We start from the raw sequence: 22,295 nt of genomic DNA, 5'->3' as shown, positions 1-22,295 counted from the left end.
GAGGAGATTATGGCCTAGGATGAGATGATGTTTATGGAATCACAGGAAAGGAAAAGGGATCACTGACTCTTCGAGAGACTTTTGCTATTCCCCCTATTGGAACACTTAGCTCACAGACTACACATCAGATCAGGTCAGCAATGCGGATAATGAGCTAGGGAAGTGATGGCAAACCTCTTACAGATTGAGTGCTCAAAATGTAACTCTAGGGCTGGCTCTCAATTCACTGAGCTCTCACACCACATGTGAGTCCCCTAACTTGTACAAGACAGGGAAGGAAGAAAGCACTCCCACTGGGCTGCTGGGCAGAGGGATGGGTGATGTGAGAAATGTTCTCAGGCATCCATGGAGACGGGGAAGGGAGCAGCCCCCTATGGCACACATGCCATAGGTTCATCAATACAGAATTAAGGTTTTAAAAGAAAAAAATGGGTTCTCAGGAGCATAAGTTTTTGTAAAGGAAGATTCAAAGCAAAGGATATTTCAAAAAAGGGAGGAGATTCCAGAAGCATGTCCAGAGCAGAGACTGTTAAAAGAAAGACTAGCCCAGAAAATCAGAGAAGTTGGAGATGACAAGGAGTTTCTATTTTGGTTCTAGAGCTTGGACTGCATATGATATACCTTTATGATGTTGGGCTGTAGCCAGGAAAGAGGGATCATATTTATTCTACTGAAAAAAAAACTATTAGAAACGAAAGGAAATTGCTAAGAGTTCAAATTTAGGTTTGAAATAATGAAAAACTTAACACCTGGGAATGTCTGAAAGTAGAATTGGAAGCAATAGTCTCCAACTCATCCATGCCTCCTCATCTACCTTCCACTCTTTGTACACCATAAAGACTTCAAGCAAAGGTTGATTGAATTTTGCAAAATGCTGTAGAAAAGATTTATGTTTCACAAGCAAGTTGGACTAAATGGCCTCTCAGATCCCTTTCAACTGTGAAATACTGTGACTTAATAGAAATTTATCGAATTGAACTGCAAAAGTAGGGACTAAAAGTTTGAAATTCAGACTTCAAAAACCTAGGCCCTCTCATTTAACAGATAGGTAAACTTAAACCCAGGTGAGTTAAGTGACTTGACCAACACCACACATATGCTTACAGCACTTGAGACCAATTCCAGATCCTCTGACCCTATTCTTTCCATTATTCAGGTCATCTCTGTAATGAAGAGTGTGTGCTGGCTAGAATTAAAAAACCAACACCATCTTCCCCTCTCCCACTGCCCCTGCACTCCTACTTAAGCCTTAAAAAGATTGTAATTTTTAAAAGCAAAACAAAAATAACATTAAAAAACTCCAAACAAATTAATCCTATCTGGATAATTCTTCCTTTAAATACTATATAAGAAGCTTTCTTCTTAATTATGTATATTCTGCCTCACTTACCACACTGAGATGGACAGACACTCCTGGATCAGGGATGGGAAGTTTGTAAAGTGTTTCAAGCAGTTCATTCCTTTGAGTCTCCTGAAAGAAAAAAAGAAAAGTCCTAGATAAAAAAAAGAAGACTCAGAGATTAATAAACAACATGCATGGAAGAGGTCTGGCCACTGAATCAGGTATAGTGGGGGATAGACACAGTTTGAGGGCAGGATTGACAGCAGGAAATTAGTTAAATGTCACAAATGCCCAAATATATGTACCATTTTTGCTTTTTTTCAATATAGCTTGTATAATACCTAAGAGCAGCCTTTACTCACTTTAATTTTTATTGTCGATTGACATTTATTCTTCTCTTTGAAAAACATTTCATTGCATGAGATATATGGAAAGTACAAATCCAAGTACCTTGACTTCAACCCTTTCCACTAGATCATCCTTCAGCTTAGTTTTGTTTTCCTATTAATACATGCAAAGACCAAAGAGATTCTCCCTCAATTGTTTGGTGATAGTCATAATAAATTACATTCTTCAAAATTGTTTTTAAAATTTTTTAGTTCAAAATTCTCTCCCTTCTTCCACTCTTTTGCCAACATTTTGAGAAGGCAAGAAATATGATGCTCATACAAATTATATCATGCCAAACATATTTCCACATTAGCCATGTAACAGATTAATTTTCATGCATAATAGACTATTAACTCTCATAATAATCTACTAATCTGAATCCATAAAAACCACTTCCAAAATGGAAACAATGTGGTTTTCTGAGTGATTAATGAAGATCTCTATCATCATCCACAATTAATTTTTAAAGGAATCACTGAGTATATAGTACTCTACTAAGAAGCTACAAGCCAAAATTATGTACAATAACATAAAATTTCATGATGAATATATTAATTATAAGAGTATTTTAAACCTATATCTTTAAAAAGAAAACATTCCCTATTCGTCAATTCTCCATCCTAAATCTCCACCATGGATTTGGCTTTTGCTTAGTCAAGATTCAGAAATTGAAATTTAAGAAGGGCCAAATGTAAAGTACTGAAGTTGGGTTTAAAAAAATAATGGGGAATACAGTCAGAATTAAATATGTTTTAGACCACAAAGAGATGAATCACCAATCATTTATTAAGTGCCTACTGTGTTACAGGCAATGTGCTAAGCACTAGATATAGAAAAAACAAAATTGAAAGAGTCCCTGCCTTCAAGAAGCTTAAATTTTACTGGGGGAAACAATATGTATATACAGTAAGTATATCAAGAATGGATACAAAAATGATTACAAGTTTTTGGAGAGGGCAAATTAATAGCTAGGAGTACCAGGGAAAGGCTTCATGTATTAGGTGATATTTAAACTAAGTACTGAAGAAACCAGACATTCCAAAAGGTAGAGCTGAAGATGATGTACATCCCAGGCATGATGGGATCAGGGAGTAAAAGATTAAAATGTGAAGCAGAAGAGTCTATATTTGATTTTAGAAGCAATTATAAATCTTAGAGTTTACTGAATAGTGAGACAGTATTCAGATTTGAAATTATGGGAAATCAATTTGGCTACTGAGTAGGGAATAGACTAGAGTGGGGAAAGGCCTGAAGTAGGAAAACCAGGGAAGAGACTCCTGAAATAGTGCAGGAAAGATGTGATGAAAGCCTAAACTGGGGTTCTTGCTATGTGTATGGAGAGGGGAGGATGTATATGAGATGTTGTGGTGACACAGAAAAAGATCTAGCAATTGAATGTGGATGGGTAGGCTAGGTGAGAGGGAGAGATGTCAAAGATGACACCAAGGTTAAGAACCTGGGTGACTAAAGGACAATCTAATAACATTAGACAATAGGGAGTACTCAGAAGAAGAGTAGGTTGGAGGTAAAGATAGTAAGTTCTGTTTTGAACATACCAAATTTGAGGTGTATATGGGATACGTACAATTCAAAATTTCTAATATGTAGTTGCTGATGCAGAACTAGAGCTTAAAATAGACTAGGGCTGGATATATAGATCTGGGAGATAATGGCATTTGAATTCACTAAAGTTGATGAGGTAACTAAGAGAGAAAGAGAGCACTGAAAGAAAAGAGAAGAGAGGCCTCTGGACAGAGATCTTGGACATGCCTATAATTTCTGGGCAGGATAAGGATTATGAATCATCAAAAGAGAATGAATAATGGTCAGGTAAGTAGAAGGAGAATTAATGCCATGAAAACAGAGAGTTCTTAGTCAATATTGTCAAGTACAAAAGACAATTTAGTAAAAAAATGAGAAGTAACTAAATTTGACAAATAAGATATTGTTGATGACCATGGAAAAGATGTTCCAGTTAAATGATGAGGTAAAAAGTCAGACTGCAGAGGGCTGCAAAGAGAATGAAAATGAGAACAGATAAATGAATCAAAAAATAATTATTAAGTGATTACTATTGCAAAGCACTAGGGATACAAATAGAAAAGCAAAACAGTCCCTATTCTTATGGAACTCACATTCTATTGAGAAAGATAACATATATAGGAAGTTTCTGTTTCAGTATGAAAAAAAATGTTCCATGGTCCTTAGAGGACAGCAGTGAGGCTGAAAATAATGCATTAGTGAGAAAATAATTGGAAATATTGAGTTTAGACCTTTTTTTAAGTTTTGTTAATGAAAAGAAAGATACAGAATAATTATGGGGATGGTAGGATCTACATTTTTTTTAAAATAAAGAATAGAGGAGAATTCACATCTTTCTAGGGACCAGGGAAGAAACCATTAGATAGGGAGAGCCTGAATATTCAGGAAAGAAAGAGAATAATAGTGGCGAAAAATATGCTGGAGAAGTAAGGGTGGGATGGGATCGAGGGTCCACTCAGAAGTGCTGACCTTGATGAGAATAAAATCACCTTTTCATTAAAGATTGGAACAAAGGAGGCAATGATAGGGAGGGACGTCAAACTGTAGTAAGAAAAGGGGTATGAATTGCCAAGAGAAAAAATGAGGAAAATAGGAGGGTTTCACTGTTATAGTCCAGTTTTGCTTCCCCCCACCCAATAAAATATGAGGTAAGGACCTTGACTGAGAGAATGAAGGAAAAAGGAAGTTTGGGGAGTTTAAAAAGAAATAACATTTTTAAAAGCTTCAGGGGCCAACTAGATGGCTTAGTCACCTAGTCCCTTAGTCCTCATTGACCAGCCTTTACTGTTCTTCTGCCTTAGAACCAATACAAAGTATTGATTATAAGATGAAAGGCAAGGGTTTAAAAAAATCTTCTGTAGAAAGAGAAATAAGAATTACTTAAGGAGGAGTAAAAGAGGTTTCCTTGTTGCAATGAGGATCCAGCTGAGATTAGGTAACAAATCCTTAGTAGACACGGACAGCTCCTTTGTATAAAGCTACTTCTAGCTTTATACAGTAGTACAGAGAAGAGGAGGCACTTGATAATAACAATCCAAATTTGAGTTTTGACAAAGAATGAATAGCAAAATAGGTCAATGAGAAAAAGCATTTAAGAACAGAAAAATCTGAAGTTGAGCTGGCTACTTGTATGGCTAAGATTGAAAAATAAGAAAAGTGAAGCCAACACAGGAATAAGTAATAGCCTCAGAAAAATATTGAGGCCAAGTATCAGAAGTCATGATATGGATGAAAAGTAAGCCCAGGAAGGGTAAGGTTTAGGTAAAATATAATTATACAGATTATTATATAGGTGGGGGAAATGTCAATTTCTTTTTTTTTTTTAAACCCTTGTACTTAGGTGTATTGTCTCATAGGTGGAAGATTGGTAAGGGTGGGCAATGGGGGTCAAGTGACTTGCCCAGGGTCACACAGCTGGGAAGTGGCTGAGGCCGGGTTTGAACCTAGGACCTCCTGTCTCTAGGCCTGACTCTCACTCCACTGAGCTACCCAGCTGCCCAGTCAATTTCTTATCTAAGAATGGAACTCTTGTGGATGATGGCTATGATAAGGAACTCATACCACCTGGGTAAACTCTAAGTTCTTTAACCAATGATCTTGTCACTCAAGCTGTTTTCCATCTTGTCCCAGAAGTTCCTTATCACATGGCAAGGTCCAAGGTGTCTCCATTTCTGTGTGAATGGAGTGAAATGAAGTGGAGAAATAGGCTGTGGGATTTCAGCTTGAGGAACTAAGAGGTTAGGATATTTCAGGAAACATCAATGTGTAGACTGAAGGCCTCAGTATAGGGATAGGAACGGATAAGAAAAAGAAAACATGAGTCATGGTCTGGGGGCTGGTAGAGAAGGACTATAGGGAGGAAATACTTCTTAAGGAGAACAGAAATGGTTTGAACAGCCATTGTAGAGTAGGAAGGAAAATCAATATGGGAAGAATAAAAAGCTCTTCCTTGCTAGGATATGGGCCTAAATGAAATCAAATCTGTAATAGATTCAGTCAGTAGAGTTGTAAGGATAAATAGAATACATTTGGAAGGAATAAGGCAATTAAGGAAAGGTAGAATAATAAATGAGCATTATTGATAAAGGAATTTCAGAGTTCTTGATAATGGAAGAGAAGCACTTGTGAGTAATGGCAAGGTTCAGATAAAACTACCTCTGTGTCTATCCAAAGTGTGGTAGAAGAGCAGCATTTGGTAGTTGAATAAACTGAGAAACTAAGAGGTTAAGGTATTTGTGAGAACATTAACATATCTCTTGAAGTTCCTTTCTATGGAGACCAGAGTTGGGGTAATTAGGAAGAGTATGAGCCTCTCATTGGTCTTAGTGAAAAAGAAAGGAGAATGTCCTGGCAGTAAACTGGCAATAACCACCAGGAACTGGATCAGGTGATAAGTTTGTAAAGAATACAGCTGAGTGACAATGGTAGAGGGAAAATCTCAAAAGGGCCAGGACTTCTTTTGACATAAAAAAGCAGCTGTACTTAGATCAGAGTAACCCCATTTTTGTGGAGTTCCATGAGGGATGTGCTATAGGAAATTGCAAACTCAAAAAAAGTCAGCACTCTGACCTGGTAGCCAAAAAAGCTACTGGTCAAAACAAATAAAGTTATTAATCATTTCCCTTCTCAGACCTATCTAAAAAATTGTATTCAGTCTAGAAAGATAAAATTTCAGGATGATCATAACAAAAGGAACCATGTCCATAAAAGGGTGCCTGGGGTGGTAAAAGGACTGGAAATAATGCCATATCAGGATCTGCTGAAGGAAGTGGATATTTAGCCTAGCGAAGAAGAGGGCTTGGGAGGTGGCAAGCACTTAATGGTGCATGATTATGGTCTTTAAAAATGTAGAACATTGTCATACAGAGGGACTAGTCCAACTCTTCATGGCTCTATCAGGTAAAACTATAGTCACTGAAGAGGCTGTAAAATGGAGATAAGAATAGTAATCTATCTCAAAGAGTTGTGATGAGGACCACATAAGCTCTGTCATACAAAATATCTGCTGAAGTATATTAATGTATAAATGCCAACTCCGATTTTTTCTGGTTCTAATGCTGTTCAAGATATACCTATCTTTTCAATATTTTTATATTTCAAAGTAGTTAAGAAATTAACTCCCAAATGATTCCAAAGAAAGCAGTTAATATATATAATAAACAATAAAAATAGTGTAAGAATTTTCAATTAAAAAAATAAAATTATAACATATCTATTATCAGTCCATAATCCCACATTTTCAAAGATATCTTTGAGAACCTCATGGTTAACCTGAATATATTTGACAGAACAGGACTAAGGTAAGGGTCAGAAAGCAATGATAAAGTATAAAAAACAAAACAAAACATTCATACAACACTTTGCATAATACATAGTTATATAACCTCATTGTTACAAATTTAATATCAGGAGTATAGCGTATATTTGAGAACTACTTCTGTCTCCATATAGATTTATGCTATTAAATAGAATTACAGAATATCAGGACCTTGGGAGGACCCATAGAATACAGAATATTAGGGAGTAAAACCATATTGTAGCAGGAAGGGAGGAAAACCATATTGTAGAAGTCATCTAGTTCAAAACCCTCATTTTACAAATGAGGTTAAGGGGCTTAACCATGTTCAAATAGCTACTAAGTAATAGCGTGGTGATTTCAACACAGATTTCCTGGTTCCTAGTCTGGTTAGCCTAATGGAAAATTCTTCTAGCATTTACTGATGCAGAATTAAGTTGTTTTTTTAATGGTATAATATAAATACCTGTCCTTTTGCTGTATAATCCGCCAAGATGTTAAGTAGCTTATAAAAAACTTCAAACCAGGGGAGATAGCTGGGGAAAAGAAAAGAAAAATACTGAATGTAAGTTAAAACATCAAAATCACAAACCAAAACCATGATCTCATTCAAATCTAATAGCTTTCAGGTTTTTTTCCTCTATCTTTTAATGAGCATTTAAAAGCACCTGTTAAATAAATAACATAATGATAGCTATAAAAGAGAAAATATAAAGGTACATAAATAAGACCGGATATTTCTCTCTTCATTGATCTAATGATCTACAGTATTATTTCTATGTCCAAAAAAAAAAATCTCCATTTGATAAGCTATGTTATAAAAAGATGGTTAATCACCTCTTACTTAATACTTGTTTAATTTTTATTCAATATTTCAGGGACTGATAATTTCACTATCAAGGATGGCAGTGCTGGGGGCTGCACTACTAGAGAAAGTAATTCTCTGAGCCTTAGTAAATAAATAGTGTTTAAGAGTTGATGTGGCTTAAAAAAAAAAAATTGCTTGTTAGTTGTTTCTGGTGATGAGCCTGGCAGAATTTACGTAGGCTAGTCCTCAGACAAAGAGATACATAATCATCAGAGATCTACTGAAAACTTCTTACGTTTTATTAGGAACAGTCAGAGCTTATGCTAGACTTGCAGAACTGTTGAGAACACATTGTTGATCCCTGATGGGATTACTGAAGAGCAGCCTGTAGAAAAGGTTAATTATTAGGGTTCTTTTTATCCCTTTACAGATTCTTTATAAAGAGTATGGAGTGAGGGCAGCTAGATGGCTCAGTGGATTGAGAGCCAGGTCTAGAAATGAGAGGTCCTGGGCTCAAATCTGGCCTCAGACACTTCCTAGTTGGGCAAGTCACTTAACCTACAATGCCTAGTATTTATTGTTCTTCTGCCTTTGAACCACTACATAGTATTTATTCTAACACAGAAAGTAAGGGTTTAAAAAAAAGTGTGTAGGGTAAATAAATATTTATTATGAATTCTCACTATACCTCAAAAAAAAAAAAAAAAAAGAAGTTTTTACAGAGAAGAAATTAACTGGAGCACATGTAATCTATCTTTGTATATAAAAACTATCTATCCCAAGACCATCAGAAAAAAAAGTATATATTTACATATCACTATTGCAAACATAATGATGGCTCCAACACAGTTCACATAAGTACGAATCACTTCCCACATATGCTATGTCCTATGCATAGCTATATCAAGCCTTAAAAATCATTCATAATAGCAGACATTTGTATAATTCTTTAAAGGTTGTAAAGTGCTTGATGTACATTAATTCATCTGAGACTCACAACAATCTTATGAGGTAAATAATATAGATTAATATGCCTGAGTTTTCTACATAAAGGAAATAAAGTTCAGAATAATTATAAGACTTAGCCAATAGTTATACCACTATATAAGTATTAGTGGTAGGATATAAATGTAGGTCCTTTTGATATCAAATTCAGTACTCACTACCATGCAACATTGCTTCTTATCAGGATACATACATACCAACCTCTTTCCACCACTCCCCCCTGTCTCACAGCATGAAGTCTTTGGAGGTACAATGATCATAAAGGAGAAATGAGAGGGAAAAAAAGAACGGAGTCCTCATGGATAAGCTATGAATGAATTTTTGGCAATGGTAACTACTTTCATTGTACAGGAAATGTACTACCTGTATCATGTGTGCCATGTTAATAGGGCAAAATGATAATATTTGAAATAAAAGTATGGATTAAAAGAAGATTAGTACTGTGTGAGAAAGAAGAGCAACATAAAGCCAAACAAGCAATGTCACTTAGTAGGTCCATTCCCACAAGTCGCTTAACCTCTTTAAGTCAGTTTCTTCATGTATAAAAATAAAGAACTTAGACTATTAATCCATCCACCATTCAACACATATATATTAAGTGTCTGCGATGGACCATTCTTGGCACTATACTAGCTTCTGAGTTAGAGATGCAAGAAGATACCGAGTTCAGAAGGTCTAGTGAGCAGTTGAAAATAATCCAACAAAGCTCAGCAGAGACACTAGTTCTGGACAGGTATATAGATTTGATAGCCATTGCACATAAATAGGCCACCAAGTATGAAGGTATAATGAAAAGAGGCCCGAGAACAAAGCCTTGGAATACACCTACAGTTAGGGTATATGACATAGAAAATGATCTACCATAGGATACCAAGGAATTTACAGAGGGAAGTAGGGAATAAAGAGAGCAATGTCAGAAAAAAAAATTTTTTTAAAGAGAGTATTTACAAGAATGGCCGGGCTAGAAGAAGAACTATCACTATGAGGACATCTCTTTCCCTCACTTCTTTCCCCTTCTCCTGGAATCAGGAAATCCTAAAAAGCTATTTGTCACTGGGATCTGTCTATATCCTAGCTTTCCAAACTCTTTCCCTGCGGCTCATGGTATTTGGATGATATGAGCCAACATCTCTATTTCTCTTGATATAATCAAGGCATATTAGGCCTATCTGCCCTGCCCCTGCTTCCTTAGGTCCTCCAGATCTTGCCATCTGACCTGCTTCTATAACTCCCAGCTCCTACTACTGTGACCTTACTTATTTATATAACCTAAGGATCAGTCTTTCTGCAACACTTTTAGTCCTTCTGGACCTTTCCATCTGTCCTGCAGTTGGATTTTTCTTCATGTATTCACTCTCCCAGAGTGTGAGCTCCTTGCAAGATTTGTCCTTTGCTTTTTTTTTTCCTATTTGCATATCCAACATTCGGCAAAATGCTTGACACACAACTAAATGAAATACTTTAATAAATGAGTTTTCAGTCATGTATTCATTTTTAAAGAAAAGCTTGGGTAATAGTGTCAAATATTGCAGAACAGCCAAAAAAAAAAATCCAAGAACTGAGAAAAATCCATTAGACTTTGCAAGCTAGAGGCTATTTGCAACTTGAGAAAGGGTAGTTTCAATTTAGCAATAAGGTCAAAAGCCAGATTGCAAAGGTTTGAGAAATAACTAAAAAGAGAAGAGGTGGAGGGAATGAGCATTGCTGGAATTTCCTAGGAGTTTGGCTAAGAAAGAGAGTAGAGATACAGAATACTTTGAAGGGGGGATATAGTGAGTTGTTTTTTTTTTTAAGGATTGAGGAGTCTTGGAGAATTTGGCCATCATTTTAAATCAGACTGAAGTGAAAAAAGGGAGTTCGTTGTGAATACCTAGCTTTATTTTCTCAGCAAAATGTGGATTAAGGTCTTCATTAGAAAGAGAGATAGAAAGCAGTTGTAGGAGGTTTCTCAAGAGGAGGGGAGGGGAGAAAAGAAGAGAGGACAGGACAGGACAGGAGAGAAATTCTAGAGCTTCTCCTGTGGGAAATGGGAAAGAGAGTCAACTATGAAGGAGTAAAAGGACTATCTTGTGGTAGTTTAGATCCCTGTTTAGAAAATACAAGTGTGTACAGATCCAAGTCAGCACAGTTGCATGACTCCCTCTAGTTCAGTTCAGCAGCACAAGAATAGGAATAGAGGAGGCAAGAATTTGATTAATCCAGTATTGAGGTTTAGTAACATGTAAGAAGCAATGTATTTGAGAGTGTAGGACAGAGCTGAAATGGTTATCCAGTCAAGATGTGGAAGAGAGGAAAATGAATCCAGACCTGAGGTGACAGTTAAGGCAAGTACTAGGAGGTAGAACCAGAAGTTATAATGAAAACTTAAACCTCTAAGTAAGTTGAAGAGGAGCAAGAATAGGGAACAGAGAGAGATGAAATTATCAAAGAATATGATTTGGAAAAGAAATTTCAGAGTCCCTAATATTGGAAGTAGAACATTTGGGGGAGGTTGGCAAGATCTTCTCTGTGAATGACTGAGATAACAAGGGAGGAGCAGGTCATGGGACTTGAATAGATTGAAGAAATGGGAGGTTGGGGTGTTTGAGGGAATATCAACACAAATGTTTACTCTAGGATATAGGCAAGAGTTGGTGCGGAAGGGGAAACTATGAGCCAGGTGATGAGAGCTACCAGGATCTGAATTAGGTGATAAATTTAAAGTAAGAGGATTTCAAAACTGAAAAAGCTACTAACTATATTGCTTCTGATGAATACTTTAGGCAAAAGGTCTTTAGGAATAAGAGCCATCCTTAGTTAGCTCTTTACTACCATTTGAACAATTCTTCATCATAATTAATAGACAAATATTAGTCTATTAGTATAATAGTATATAAGGAATGTTGGCTAGATCGGTAAACATCTTTGAAATGCCTCCTAAGAAAATCCATTTGTTTACTCAACAAACATTTACTATTACAAACCACTTATATAAAACAGGTTATAGCTGGCACTTATAGGAAATACAAGATAAATAAAACACATTCTGATGTGAAGAAATATCCAAAACTATGTCAGAGGAGATGATATATGTACATAGATTTATATGTAATGAGAACTAAAAATTGTTGCTTTTCCCAATGTGTGTGGTCAGGAGGTGAGAGAACTATTATTCCTCCTTCCCCTAGATGTTTTAGGAGGTAGTCCCAGACAAAATTAAATGACACTTCCCAGATGCTCAAGGTTTGATGAGGATATAGGTAATCAAGGTAGAATGAAAAACTCCTGGGGAAATAAAGCCTTAAGCCTCTAGATTAGTGGAGATGCTGATTTATGAGGAAAAAGACAGAATATCAAATCACAATAATTCATCTTAAGCCATTAAAGAACTGGAGACAGATATCCTATGTGTAAGGCATATGGGGGAGATAGTTCCTCTAGATTAGGGCTTCTGAACCATCTTTTGTATTATGGACCCCTCTGGCAAGCTGATGAAGCCAATGGGCCCATGAGCAGAATATTTGTTGATTATGTTCATAATTGAAAGAGATGTTAAATTTCAGCTAGGTTAGTGAAAATAAAGATGTAATTTTTCCCCATCTAAAATCACAAAACCTCCAAATTTATTCATGGATTCTTTGGGTTCTTGTGAACCCTAGATTAAGAACCCATGTTTTAGACTTATGAAAGACCATAACTGTGTTAGATTGGGATCTGCAGAAACCACTGTGCAAGAGAAGACTTCAAATTGGCTGAATTTGAGCTATGATAGAAGAGCTGATCTTTGAAAAGGGAACCATCACTATCTGCTGGAGTCTCATTCTAAGCTAAATTCACATATCACCAACAGACTTTTGAATGTCTCAAACAGAATGTCTGACAATCGCTTTAAATATAACATGTCCAAAACAGAATTAATTATATTTCCCCTTGTAACTCTCTTTTCCTTCCAACCTCTCCATTATTATTAAATCACCCAAATTGACAATCTCATTTGTCATCCCTGACTCTTCCTTCTCATTCACCTCACACTCAATCTGTAGCCAAATCTTATCATTTCTGCCTTAACAAAGTCCTGAAAATGTCCCCTTCTCTCCATTCACATTGCCATCCCCCAGAACAGGGCCTCATCACTTCACACCCAGAGCATTTCAACAGTGAAACATACATATCATTGAAGTAGGTTGTTTTCCCTACCCCATCTCTTTCTTCACCAATTCATACACCTCATAACCTCCAAAATAATCTTCCTATAAAGTAGAGGCCTGACAATCTCAACAAAATGCTATGGCTCTCAAATGCCTTCAAGAGAAAATGCCAGATTCCTAACACCAGCTCTTACTAGGCTACTCACTTCTTCCCTTTCTGCAATTTTTATATTTTACTCTCATACATGGTCCTCTATGATCCAGCTACACTGGCCTGATCTCTACACACAACATTCTTTGCTTACAGGCCACTACACTGGCTACCCTCTAGATCTTAAATGCTCTCCCTTCTTACCCATCATTTCCTAGTCTCCTCAACTTCCTTCAAGTCTCAGTTCATCTTCTGCAAGAGGCCCAGCCACTTATGCCTCTCTTTGATATTACCTCCCATTTACTCTCCTAGTTGGCATAGTAGATAGAGAGCTAGGTCTGAAGTTAAGAAGATCTGAGTTCATATTCTACCTCAAACATTTACTAGCTCTGTGGCTCTAGGTAAGTCACTTAACCAGTCTGCTTTAGTTCCCTCATATGAAAAATGTGGAGAATAATAGCACTCACCTCCCAGGGTTGTTCTGAGAATAAAATGAGATAACATTTGTAGAATATACTACAAACTTAAAGTGTCGCATAAGTGAAAGTTTATTTTATATATACATATATATATATATATATATATATCTTACATGTATCTATTTATTTGTAATTTCCATTGGAGTGTGAGCTCCTTGAGAACAAGGAAAGTTTTTGCCTTCCTTTTTATCTCCATTACTTAGCACAGTACCTTAAATATTTTCTGGTTAATTACTCACCTTACAATATAATTTTTGACTACTATTAAGTGTATTCTAAATATGGCTGCTAAATTCCCTGGATTTTTTTCAGAAAAATTTCTGTCTAATTATGCCTCTTTCATCTTATATTTATGAAATTGATTCTTTTATCCCTAAAGTAGAGCTGTATGAGTAACCTTATGAAATGCCATCTCTTAAAGATTCTGCCTAATGCCCTGGGCTGTTGAAATCTTTGTGAACCTTGACTCTGTCATCCAACAGGTTAATCCTAACTGTCCCACTGTGCATATCATCTGTATATTTGATAAGCAGCCTATCTAGTCACTCATACTAGTCACCGATAAAAATAGTAAAACAACATAGGGCTAAGCAGAGTCAGTTGATTAGTTAACACGCATTTAAGTTTATTATGTATCTGATACTGTGCTAAGTGCTGGAGAGCCAAAGAAAGACAAAAACAGGGTCCCTGTCCTCAAGGTGTTCGTGTTCTAATCTGGGGAGAAAATGTACTAGTACCCAGGTACATACAATGTACATACAGTGTAGAGAAATGATAATCTTGGAGGGGAAGACATTAGCAACTAGGGAAGATCTGGAAGTCTTCACTTCTTTAATGGAGTGCAATGGAAAAAGCAGTGAAGTTTCTATTCAAGTTCTACTCTTAGTTCTCTAACTCAAAGCACATCATATTACCTTGCTGGGCCTCTTTATTCCTAAACTAGGGACAATAATATTCATTGCATTACTGTGAGAAATGCTATGTAAACCTTCAAAGCTAGATAGCTTTAAGTGACTGTTATTATTGCTATTTTTTCCACTAAACATCCCTATTTTCTTCATGGATTCTCTAGTGACAAGATTTTTGGTCTCCTCACCACATCCATCTTCATTCATCTTCTCTGAAAAGATCCATCTTGTCCATGGTCCCTTTAAATTGTGTTGCCCAGAACTACACACATTATGACTGTGTCCTACCACCTCTAAGGAAATCAGGGCCCCTGTGCTAACTAAACTATACAACATTAGGTAATAAATGATGTGAGATGAAATATCCATGACAGAGAAAGTGAACAGCCCGCTATCATTAACATTTGTTTGACACTGAGACATGCTACTGTAAAATTTAAGTAGCTTATCAAAAATGACTGATAAGCAACTTAACTTTTTACTTATATGACAGTATTATCACTTATTGTAATAGGTTTCAATCAACTCTGGCAGTTGGACATTGGCTATTATGATGGTTACCACTTTAAACAGCATTTTAAAGTTAAGCAGAACAATGTAAACATTCAAGGGGGATTAGGCGGCAGATAAGTTTCTCCATTCCCTTTTTGCTAAACAAACCTAAGCAGAGCTAAAAAGGTATTATGATCCTCTGAAGAAAGACTCTCCAAAGGAGACTCCCCATAAAGATTAGAGGAGTCTTTGTAAGCAACACCAAAAAAGGGGTACGAAGAATAAGATCTAACTGCCAAAAAGGCTGGAAAAAAGCAAACCCAAAAAAGGTATGCTGTCTGGAAAATAAGGTCTCCACAGTGCTGTGGTGTAGTATAAGTCAAAAAGACTAGGTTCAAGTCCCAGCTCTACTGATTATTAGTTAAGTGGCTGAGAAAAGTGATTTTTCTCAAATGTCCTTCAACTTTCTCATCTGCCTAGTAGGGAGAAAAATTCACAGGCTTTTCTACCTTATAGGGTAGGCGAAAATATTATTATCATCATCACTACAAAAATATTAGCAACAACTAATAACAATAATTACTAAATGATGAAAACCCTTGACGTATTTTTGGGATAATTTATGAAATAATTTGGTGACTGACTAGATTCTCTTTCAATAATGTCTCAATGATAAGTACTAACACTAAAATCACTTTCTTTCTATGGATCCCAGTTTCTTCATGTTTATGGTGGGCTATGTTAAATGATTTTTAAGGACCCTTTAGCTCCAAAAGTTCATGTTCTAAGACCTCTTCTAAGGCTGTCATTATATGCTCTATGTTCTGGCAGTTTTAATACTCAGTGACTTAAGGTTCCTTTCCATCTCCAAAGCTCAATTTGCCATTTGCAATGATTTTTATAAAGTATACTTTTTATTTAATCTAACCACATCGACTTGTTTTTCCATGAAATTTAGAACCATAAACCAAGGGAAAGGTTTTATTAACTTCTTCAAGCCCTGGCCAATTTTCCTTCAGGGCATTTGATTTCACCAGCTGCCTGACCTAGTTATAAAAGCTCTTCATACTTCCCCTCCTGCACTGACTGATGGCTATCTAGCGAGGGCGGTATGGCTGTGTCCTCCTTCAAAGAGCTCCTGTTTTCCCTTGCTGGGAGGCCAGGGTTCACAGCTGAACTTTATCTCGCTTCAGTGCTAAGAGAGTTTCCTGTACAGCTTCATTAAACCAGACTGGTCAGCTCGGTGGGGGTTTCCTCTGTCACAGGTGAGGATATTGAAACTCCAACTGCACTTAAAGTGTGTCTGTCATCATCTAGTAAAGAGGGCTTCCCCATACAGGGAAGTGAAACAAATACTTATGTTTCTACTTCCTTGATGTCTAGGAGAATAACCTGTAGGTTGAGTAAAGTTCAAACTCCTTAGCAATCAAGGTCCTTCTTTAGCTCCCCACAATGGGTCCCAATGCTAAGAGTCATTATAGTCCCCTTTTTGCTTCACATTTGATTCACTCAAATCTTCTGAAACTTGGACCTCAACTGCTGAATTCTTTCTTGCCCTTTAAAGCTCTATTCCAGCCTCCTCCAGGAAGCCTGCCCTGGAGACCCTCTCCAGTTAGTAAATGCACTTTAACTAACCAGGCCTCCCACAGCAGTTTGTTGTCCTCTTCGACCCCTAATACTACAAAGTTTTCTCCCTCCTCATGTGCATCTCTTGGAACTGCTAGAGCTCTTCAAGGATCACCTCAGGTACTTCAAGAAGCAGATCTATAAGGTTAAAACTATTTTCACAATAATACTAAGATGTCTGAATTTCTAACACAATTTTTTAATCTAATATGTAATGTTTTAATTTCTAATATGTATTACTAATATGTAATATAGAAGTAATTTGTAAATATATGTTTCTTTATTTGTATTTCCCATATAACCAAAAGTTCTTTAGGGTCTTCTCTAATTTTTAAGAGTATAAAGGAATCTTGAGACTAAAAAGTTTGAGAATTGCTGCCCTAATAGAATATGAGCTACTTTTTTCATTTTATCCATCCATAATGTCCAGCATTTAATAAGTTCTTACTAACTGATTATGTGTGAGGCATATGAAAGGCTGTGCTGCATGGTAGAAAGAACTCTGTGCATGGTACCAGAAGACCTGGTTGAAGTCCTAGCTCTGCCCCTTAACCATGTGACTCAAAGCTAATAACTTTGTCTCACAAACCCTCAAGTTTCTTTTTCCCTAAAATAGAGGCAAAATCTTTGGACTACATCAAAGGATTTCTGTGGGGGGGAGGGTGGTGGTGGTGGAGGAAGAAAATTATAAAGTAGGATGGAAATGTGAACTCATGTAATTTCATGGAAGAGTACTGACACAGAACCTGAACTTGAATCTTAGTTTTGCTGCTTACTATCTCTGTCACCTTAGGCAAGTCACTGATAACTTCTCTGGGTATTAGTTTCCTTAGTGTTTTAGACTAGATGATTTCTAAGGTCCCTTCCAGGTCTAGGTATATGACTCTATAATCTTTTGGCTTATAAAATGACACTGGTCAGGGCAATGGTGTGCAGAATTAAGCCTAAAATGTACAACCATCCTTTGAGAACAGATATTCTTCCTATTTTATAAACTGGACAGCTGAGACTCATATTGGGTTAGAGGCAGAGTTATGACAAAAGTGAGTCATAGATCATAGAGTTCTAAGATAGAAAGTGTCTTAAAGATGACCTAATCCAGAACCTTCTTTTTACACATGAGGAAATCATTTCCATTCAGGAACACACTGGTGAAATTACAAATCTGGACAAAAAAACAAAAACAAAATTGAAAGGTAAATTATCCCAGGTCAAACAGCCATTAATGAGCAGTACCAGTATTTGAGGACTTTTGATGGTTAAGTACAGTGCTATTTCCACTATTCCCTATTGTTATATAACTTACAAAATAATGTAAGTTACTTATATAACAATGGAAAGAGTATTGAATTTTAAGCCAGAGGATCTACATATAAATTCCAGCTCTGTTGTGTGACCTTAGCTCTTTCTCTACAAAATGAGGGGTTAGGAATAAATGGCCTATGAGGTCCCTCTGAACTCTACCTACAATCCTACTATAATTTAATGAAGATAGACACACTGTATATACCACAATGGGAAAATGTTGTCTTAACATTTTTTTATTTGTTTAAATCTACAAAAAGGGGTTTGTTTTGAATATTTGGAAGCAAAACTCTTTTCCCTCTCTTAATGATGATTCAATAATTTTTTTTTAAAGAGAGAGTTTTTGTCTTGTTCTTTATATGGAATTATTACAATGATTGAAGATTACTCAGGAGGAAAGCTGGAAGACATTTTTCTGGTATCACTAGTGAAGTGGTGGTAACATAATATCTTTGTAGTAATGACACCTCCACAGACAATTTACTGTAATTCTCAGATATTTTCCATGTAGCCTGAAGGACAGGCCTTTCATCAACTTACAGAGTGAGTTTGTGAAGCTGCCTCCACCTGCATTTATAGCCCTTCAAGCTCCCTCCAATTCAGAACACCTTACTTTTGCTTTAAATTACTTCTGTAATATAATGTAATGGGCTTGTGAGGTGCTAAAGCTAAGTTTAGTTTCAGTTAAGCTTCGATAGCACAGGAGAAAAAGTACACTATTTCAACAGGGAAAGGGGACAAAGAAAGGGAAATGGTGGTACAAGAAGCCCAGATGAGCATCAGGCACTGATACATACTAAATAAATCAAACTAACATAGACACATTTGAAAAATATTATCCCCATTTTAAAGTCAGGGAAATGGAGGTAAAGAGGCAATGAGCATTTCTCAGAACCATAGAGACAAAGTGATAGTATTAATATGGAAATCTGGACTTGAGGTCTTACCTAAATAAGAATCAGAGTTCAAGGAAACAATGCTTTCCTTGTTCTGGACACAGTACACTCTAAGATCGAATTACATTTTTAGGTTATCACCATACTGATGGCTCATAAGTTTCTAGTCCATTATAAACCTCAAATCATTCTCAGATAGATCTGCTCTTAACATCCCCAAATTGTACTTAACATTTTTTAATCTTGAATATAGACACTCCAAAAAGACCATTTCGGTGCATATAGCATGATAAGATAATTCTCTATTAATTTCCTATTACATATTGCTTGCTTTTCCCCATCTCATGTACTTATGAAATTGTTTTTTTAAACAAGAGATGATTGGATTGATAAAGACTGATATAATAAGAGAAATTAGTAGTTTATTTAAAACCATGGCCATGTTGGTAAAATATATATGACCACGCCTGACTATCTTTTAAATTTACCGCCGGAGCCCATCTTGTCCCTCTTGTACGCCAGCCAGCCACTCTGCAAAACCCAGAAAGAGGCTTTCTCTAGGCCCTCCTCAGAATTTAAATTGCCCCATACATGGGGACACTGGACGTACCCACGCCTTAAACCGGAAACCCATAGGAATCACTGGGAAATGTAGTCTCAAAGTCCCCACATGTCCATAGGGAGTCTGCTAGACACTTCCAAATAGCACTTCCCTGAATTCAAAACAAACAGGATGAAATGGTCTATAAGGTCTTCCAACACTATCCCTTCAGAGTTGTCAAGTTTCTTCTAATTCAAGCATTCTATGTTCTTTGTATTACAATCTTCTGTTATTTGCTAACATTTAATGATCTAAGGTCCTTGCAACATGGAAAATAGCAGGGTGGAATTCTGGATGAGGCTTGACCCTGCAGTCCTACTAAATATAAAAGAAACTTCAGAAAATAGAATTATAGGCCTAATAGTCTATGTTCTCAGATCTCATCTAGCTTCAAAATTGGATGCTCAAGATTTGTGACTATGATTTGAAGTTACAATTCAAACAAATGAACAATATTTCTTTTGTTTTATTTTTAAACAGAAATAATTTCTCAAAAGACACTAGATGGACTATCATTTAGCTTTAACTATTCTGAACAATCCAACTTTAGCTGGTTCTCAGTGATCCAGCCTATTTTCTTATTCCTGAACTCCAGGGGCATTAGTCACATGTCAGCTCTTTATTGCTTTAAAAACTAGTTTACATGTTGTATTTAGAAACATAAAGTGTAAATAGCTCAATCTAAGCTGGAGTGTTCAGTTTCTAGATTTTAATCATATATGAGAGAGCAAAGGTATTTTTTAAAAGCTTCAAGATCCAGTGTATTTTCCCCTCAATGTATAATTTTTAAAAGAAATATATTTATAATAATAGTTTCATACTTACAGAAAGTATTACACACCTCTTTCCTTGCTGTTTGCAACAAACCTGTATTTTTAAGCCCAATTTTACAGATAATGGAAATAAAAGTTCAAAAGTAACTTGTCTGAGGTAAAATAATACAATCATAAAATGTTATATCTAGAAGGAATCTTAGGACACAATATTAGAGATGAGAGGGACCCTAGAACATAAAATGTGAAACACTTAGTCATTTGAAGATCAAATAATCTAGTCCTCTCATTTTAAAAATAAGAAAGGAATTAATTTGCCTCAGATAACATAATTAGTCCTAGTTGTTAGTAAAAAAGAAGGCTTTCTTTCCAAAATACCCTGATGCCTTTCTTATTGTTATAAAAATTATTGTCTACATCAAAGATTCTAATGATGGGTCAAATATTTAATATTTTTTCTATTTTTAAAGAGCAAGTATTAGTATTAAACCAGTAAAAACTGTGAAAGTTTCATTTCTACCTCATAATTCCTTCTTAGATATTACAGCAATTGCACCACTATACATAAGTATTTAGCTTGATCATAAAACCATTTATACTATCTATATCAGTGATGATATACCTATGGCATGGGTATAAAAGGATGGTACACAGAGTGCTCTCTGTTGGCACATGGCCTCCCTGACCCCCACCCCCAGAATTTGTTACTAGAAAGGTAGAGGCACTAGGGCAAAGATGCTCCACTCCCCCTCTCCACCCAGCAGTCCAATCGAAGCACACAGCAGGTAAGGTGGATGGCTCAAAGGCAGCAGAACTGGAGGGGAGCAAAGTGTTGGGCCACTCTCCTCTCCCTCTCTACACTTGCTGAGGACATTCCTCACTTCACCCACACCCTGACCAACAGCCCAACAGGAACACTTCTTCCCTCCCCTGTGTGGGATTCTGAGGGTGGGGGCATATCACTTGGTCTTGGGACAGGGCCTGGCACTCCTTTAAAGGGTTCACCATCACTGATCCATGTCAATGAATTTTCTTGCCAACTTTTTCTAGAGGTTTCTTTTCCAACTCTGGGAAATCTTTGCACCTTAATTCTCTAATAGGTACTGAACACACACACACACAACTACTTAGAGTAATAACATGTGAAAGTCATAAAACAAGTGAATGAAAGAGAAGGAAGTTATAATCTAGTCTCCGCACCTCATATTTTCCCAGAAAGGAATTCCTGAGACCCAAAGAAGTTGTGACCTTCCCAAAATCACATTGGAAATAAGCTGCAGAGTTGGAATTTGAACACAGGTTGTCTGATTCCAATCTACTATTCTTTTCCCCCATGTAATGGTATCTCTAGAGGAGGAGTTCTTTAACTTTTTGTTTCTTTGTTTCTTATAGATTCTGGTAGTCTAGTAAAGTCTATGGGCCCCCTTCAGAAATATGCTTTTAGGTACATAAGATTACAAGGAAAACTAATTAAATTGAAATATAAATGTAACTTATTTTCTTCCTGATCTTTGGACAGCCTGAAATGGGCCCACAGATTCCAGGTTAAAAACCTCTGATCGAGATATTTCCATCTTTCTAAACAAGGTATTTCTATTTTTATATTCTGTCACTAAAAAGGATCAGGATGTACAGTTAGTGCTGGAAGGAAGAAAATAAAGAAAATTTTCTATATAATGTATAGTGATAAACTGATAAAATGGCTTTTAGAAGGGACTTAGCAACAATATGGCTACCATACACTAAATTCAGTTCAAGAAACATTAACTAAGCGAGTCTGTATGTGTGGGATAAAACTTAGATCAATGTTTACCTGATGTGATTTTTAAAATATATATTTATATAAGACAGAGGATTGAATACTGGGAATCAAGATAGAGAATTTAATTTATTTTTTATCTGTTGCAACTCCCAAGAACCCTGAACTTGAATTTATAGCACAAACACTCTGTCCCACATGCACAACTAGTAGCAGTATTGGAGATTTATGGCTTATTACTAGCTCATATTTAATTTGTAACCAAACACTTCCCTTTCCTCTTTGCTACCTTAGA

At 36.3% G+C, this 22,295-nt stretch overlaps 1 protein-coding gene across 1 annotated transcript in view; it reads right to left on the bottom strand.

Annotated features, from left to right (window-relative positions):
• DENND1A (DENN domain containing 1A) overlaps nt 1–22,295 on the bottom strand; it is a 667,138-nt gene that overhangs the window by 365,802 nt on the left and 279,041 nt on the right. The window contains exons 6-7 of the mRNA XM_044664250.1: nt 7,537–7,606; nt 1,391–1,471 (exon numbers count right to left, since the gene is read on the bottom strand). Coding sequence (XP_044520185.1) covers nt 1,391–1,471; nt 7,537–7,606 — 151 coding nt within the window. The remainder of the gene's footprint in view (nt 1–1,390; nt 1,472–7,536; nt 7,607–22,295) is intronic.

The sequence above is a fragment of the Gracilinanus agilis genome, chromosome 2 (genome assembly GCF_016433145.1).
Source record: "Gracilinanus agilis isolate LMUSP501 chromosome 2, AgileGrace, whole genome shotgun sequence".
In the NCBI taxonomy this organism is placed as follows: domain Eukaryota; kingdom Metazoa; phylum Chordata; class Mammalia; order Didelphimorphia; family Didelphidae; genus Gracilinanus; species Gracilinanus agilis.
This window is presented reverse-complemented; position numbering and strand designations above follow the sequence as displayed.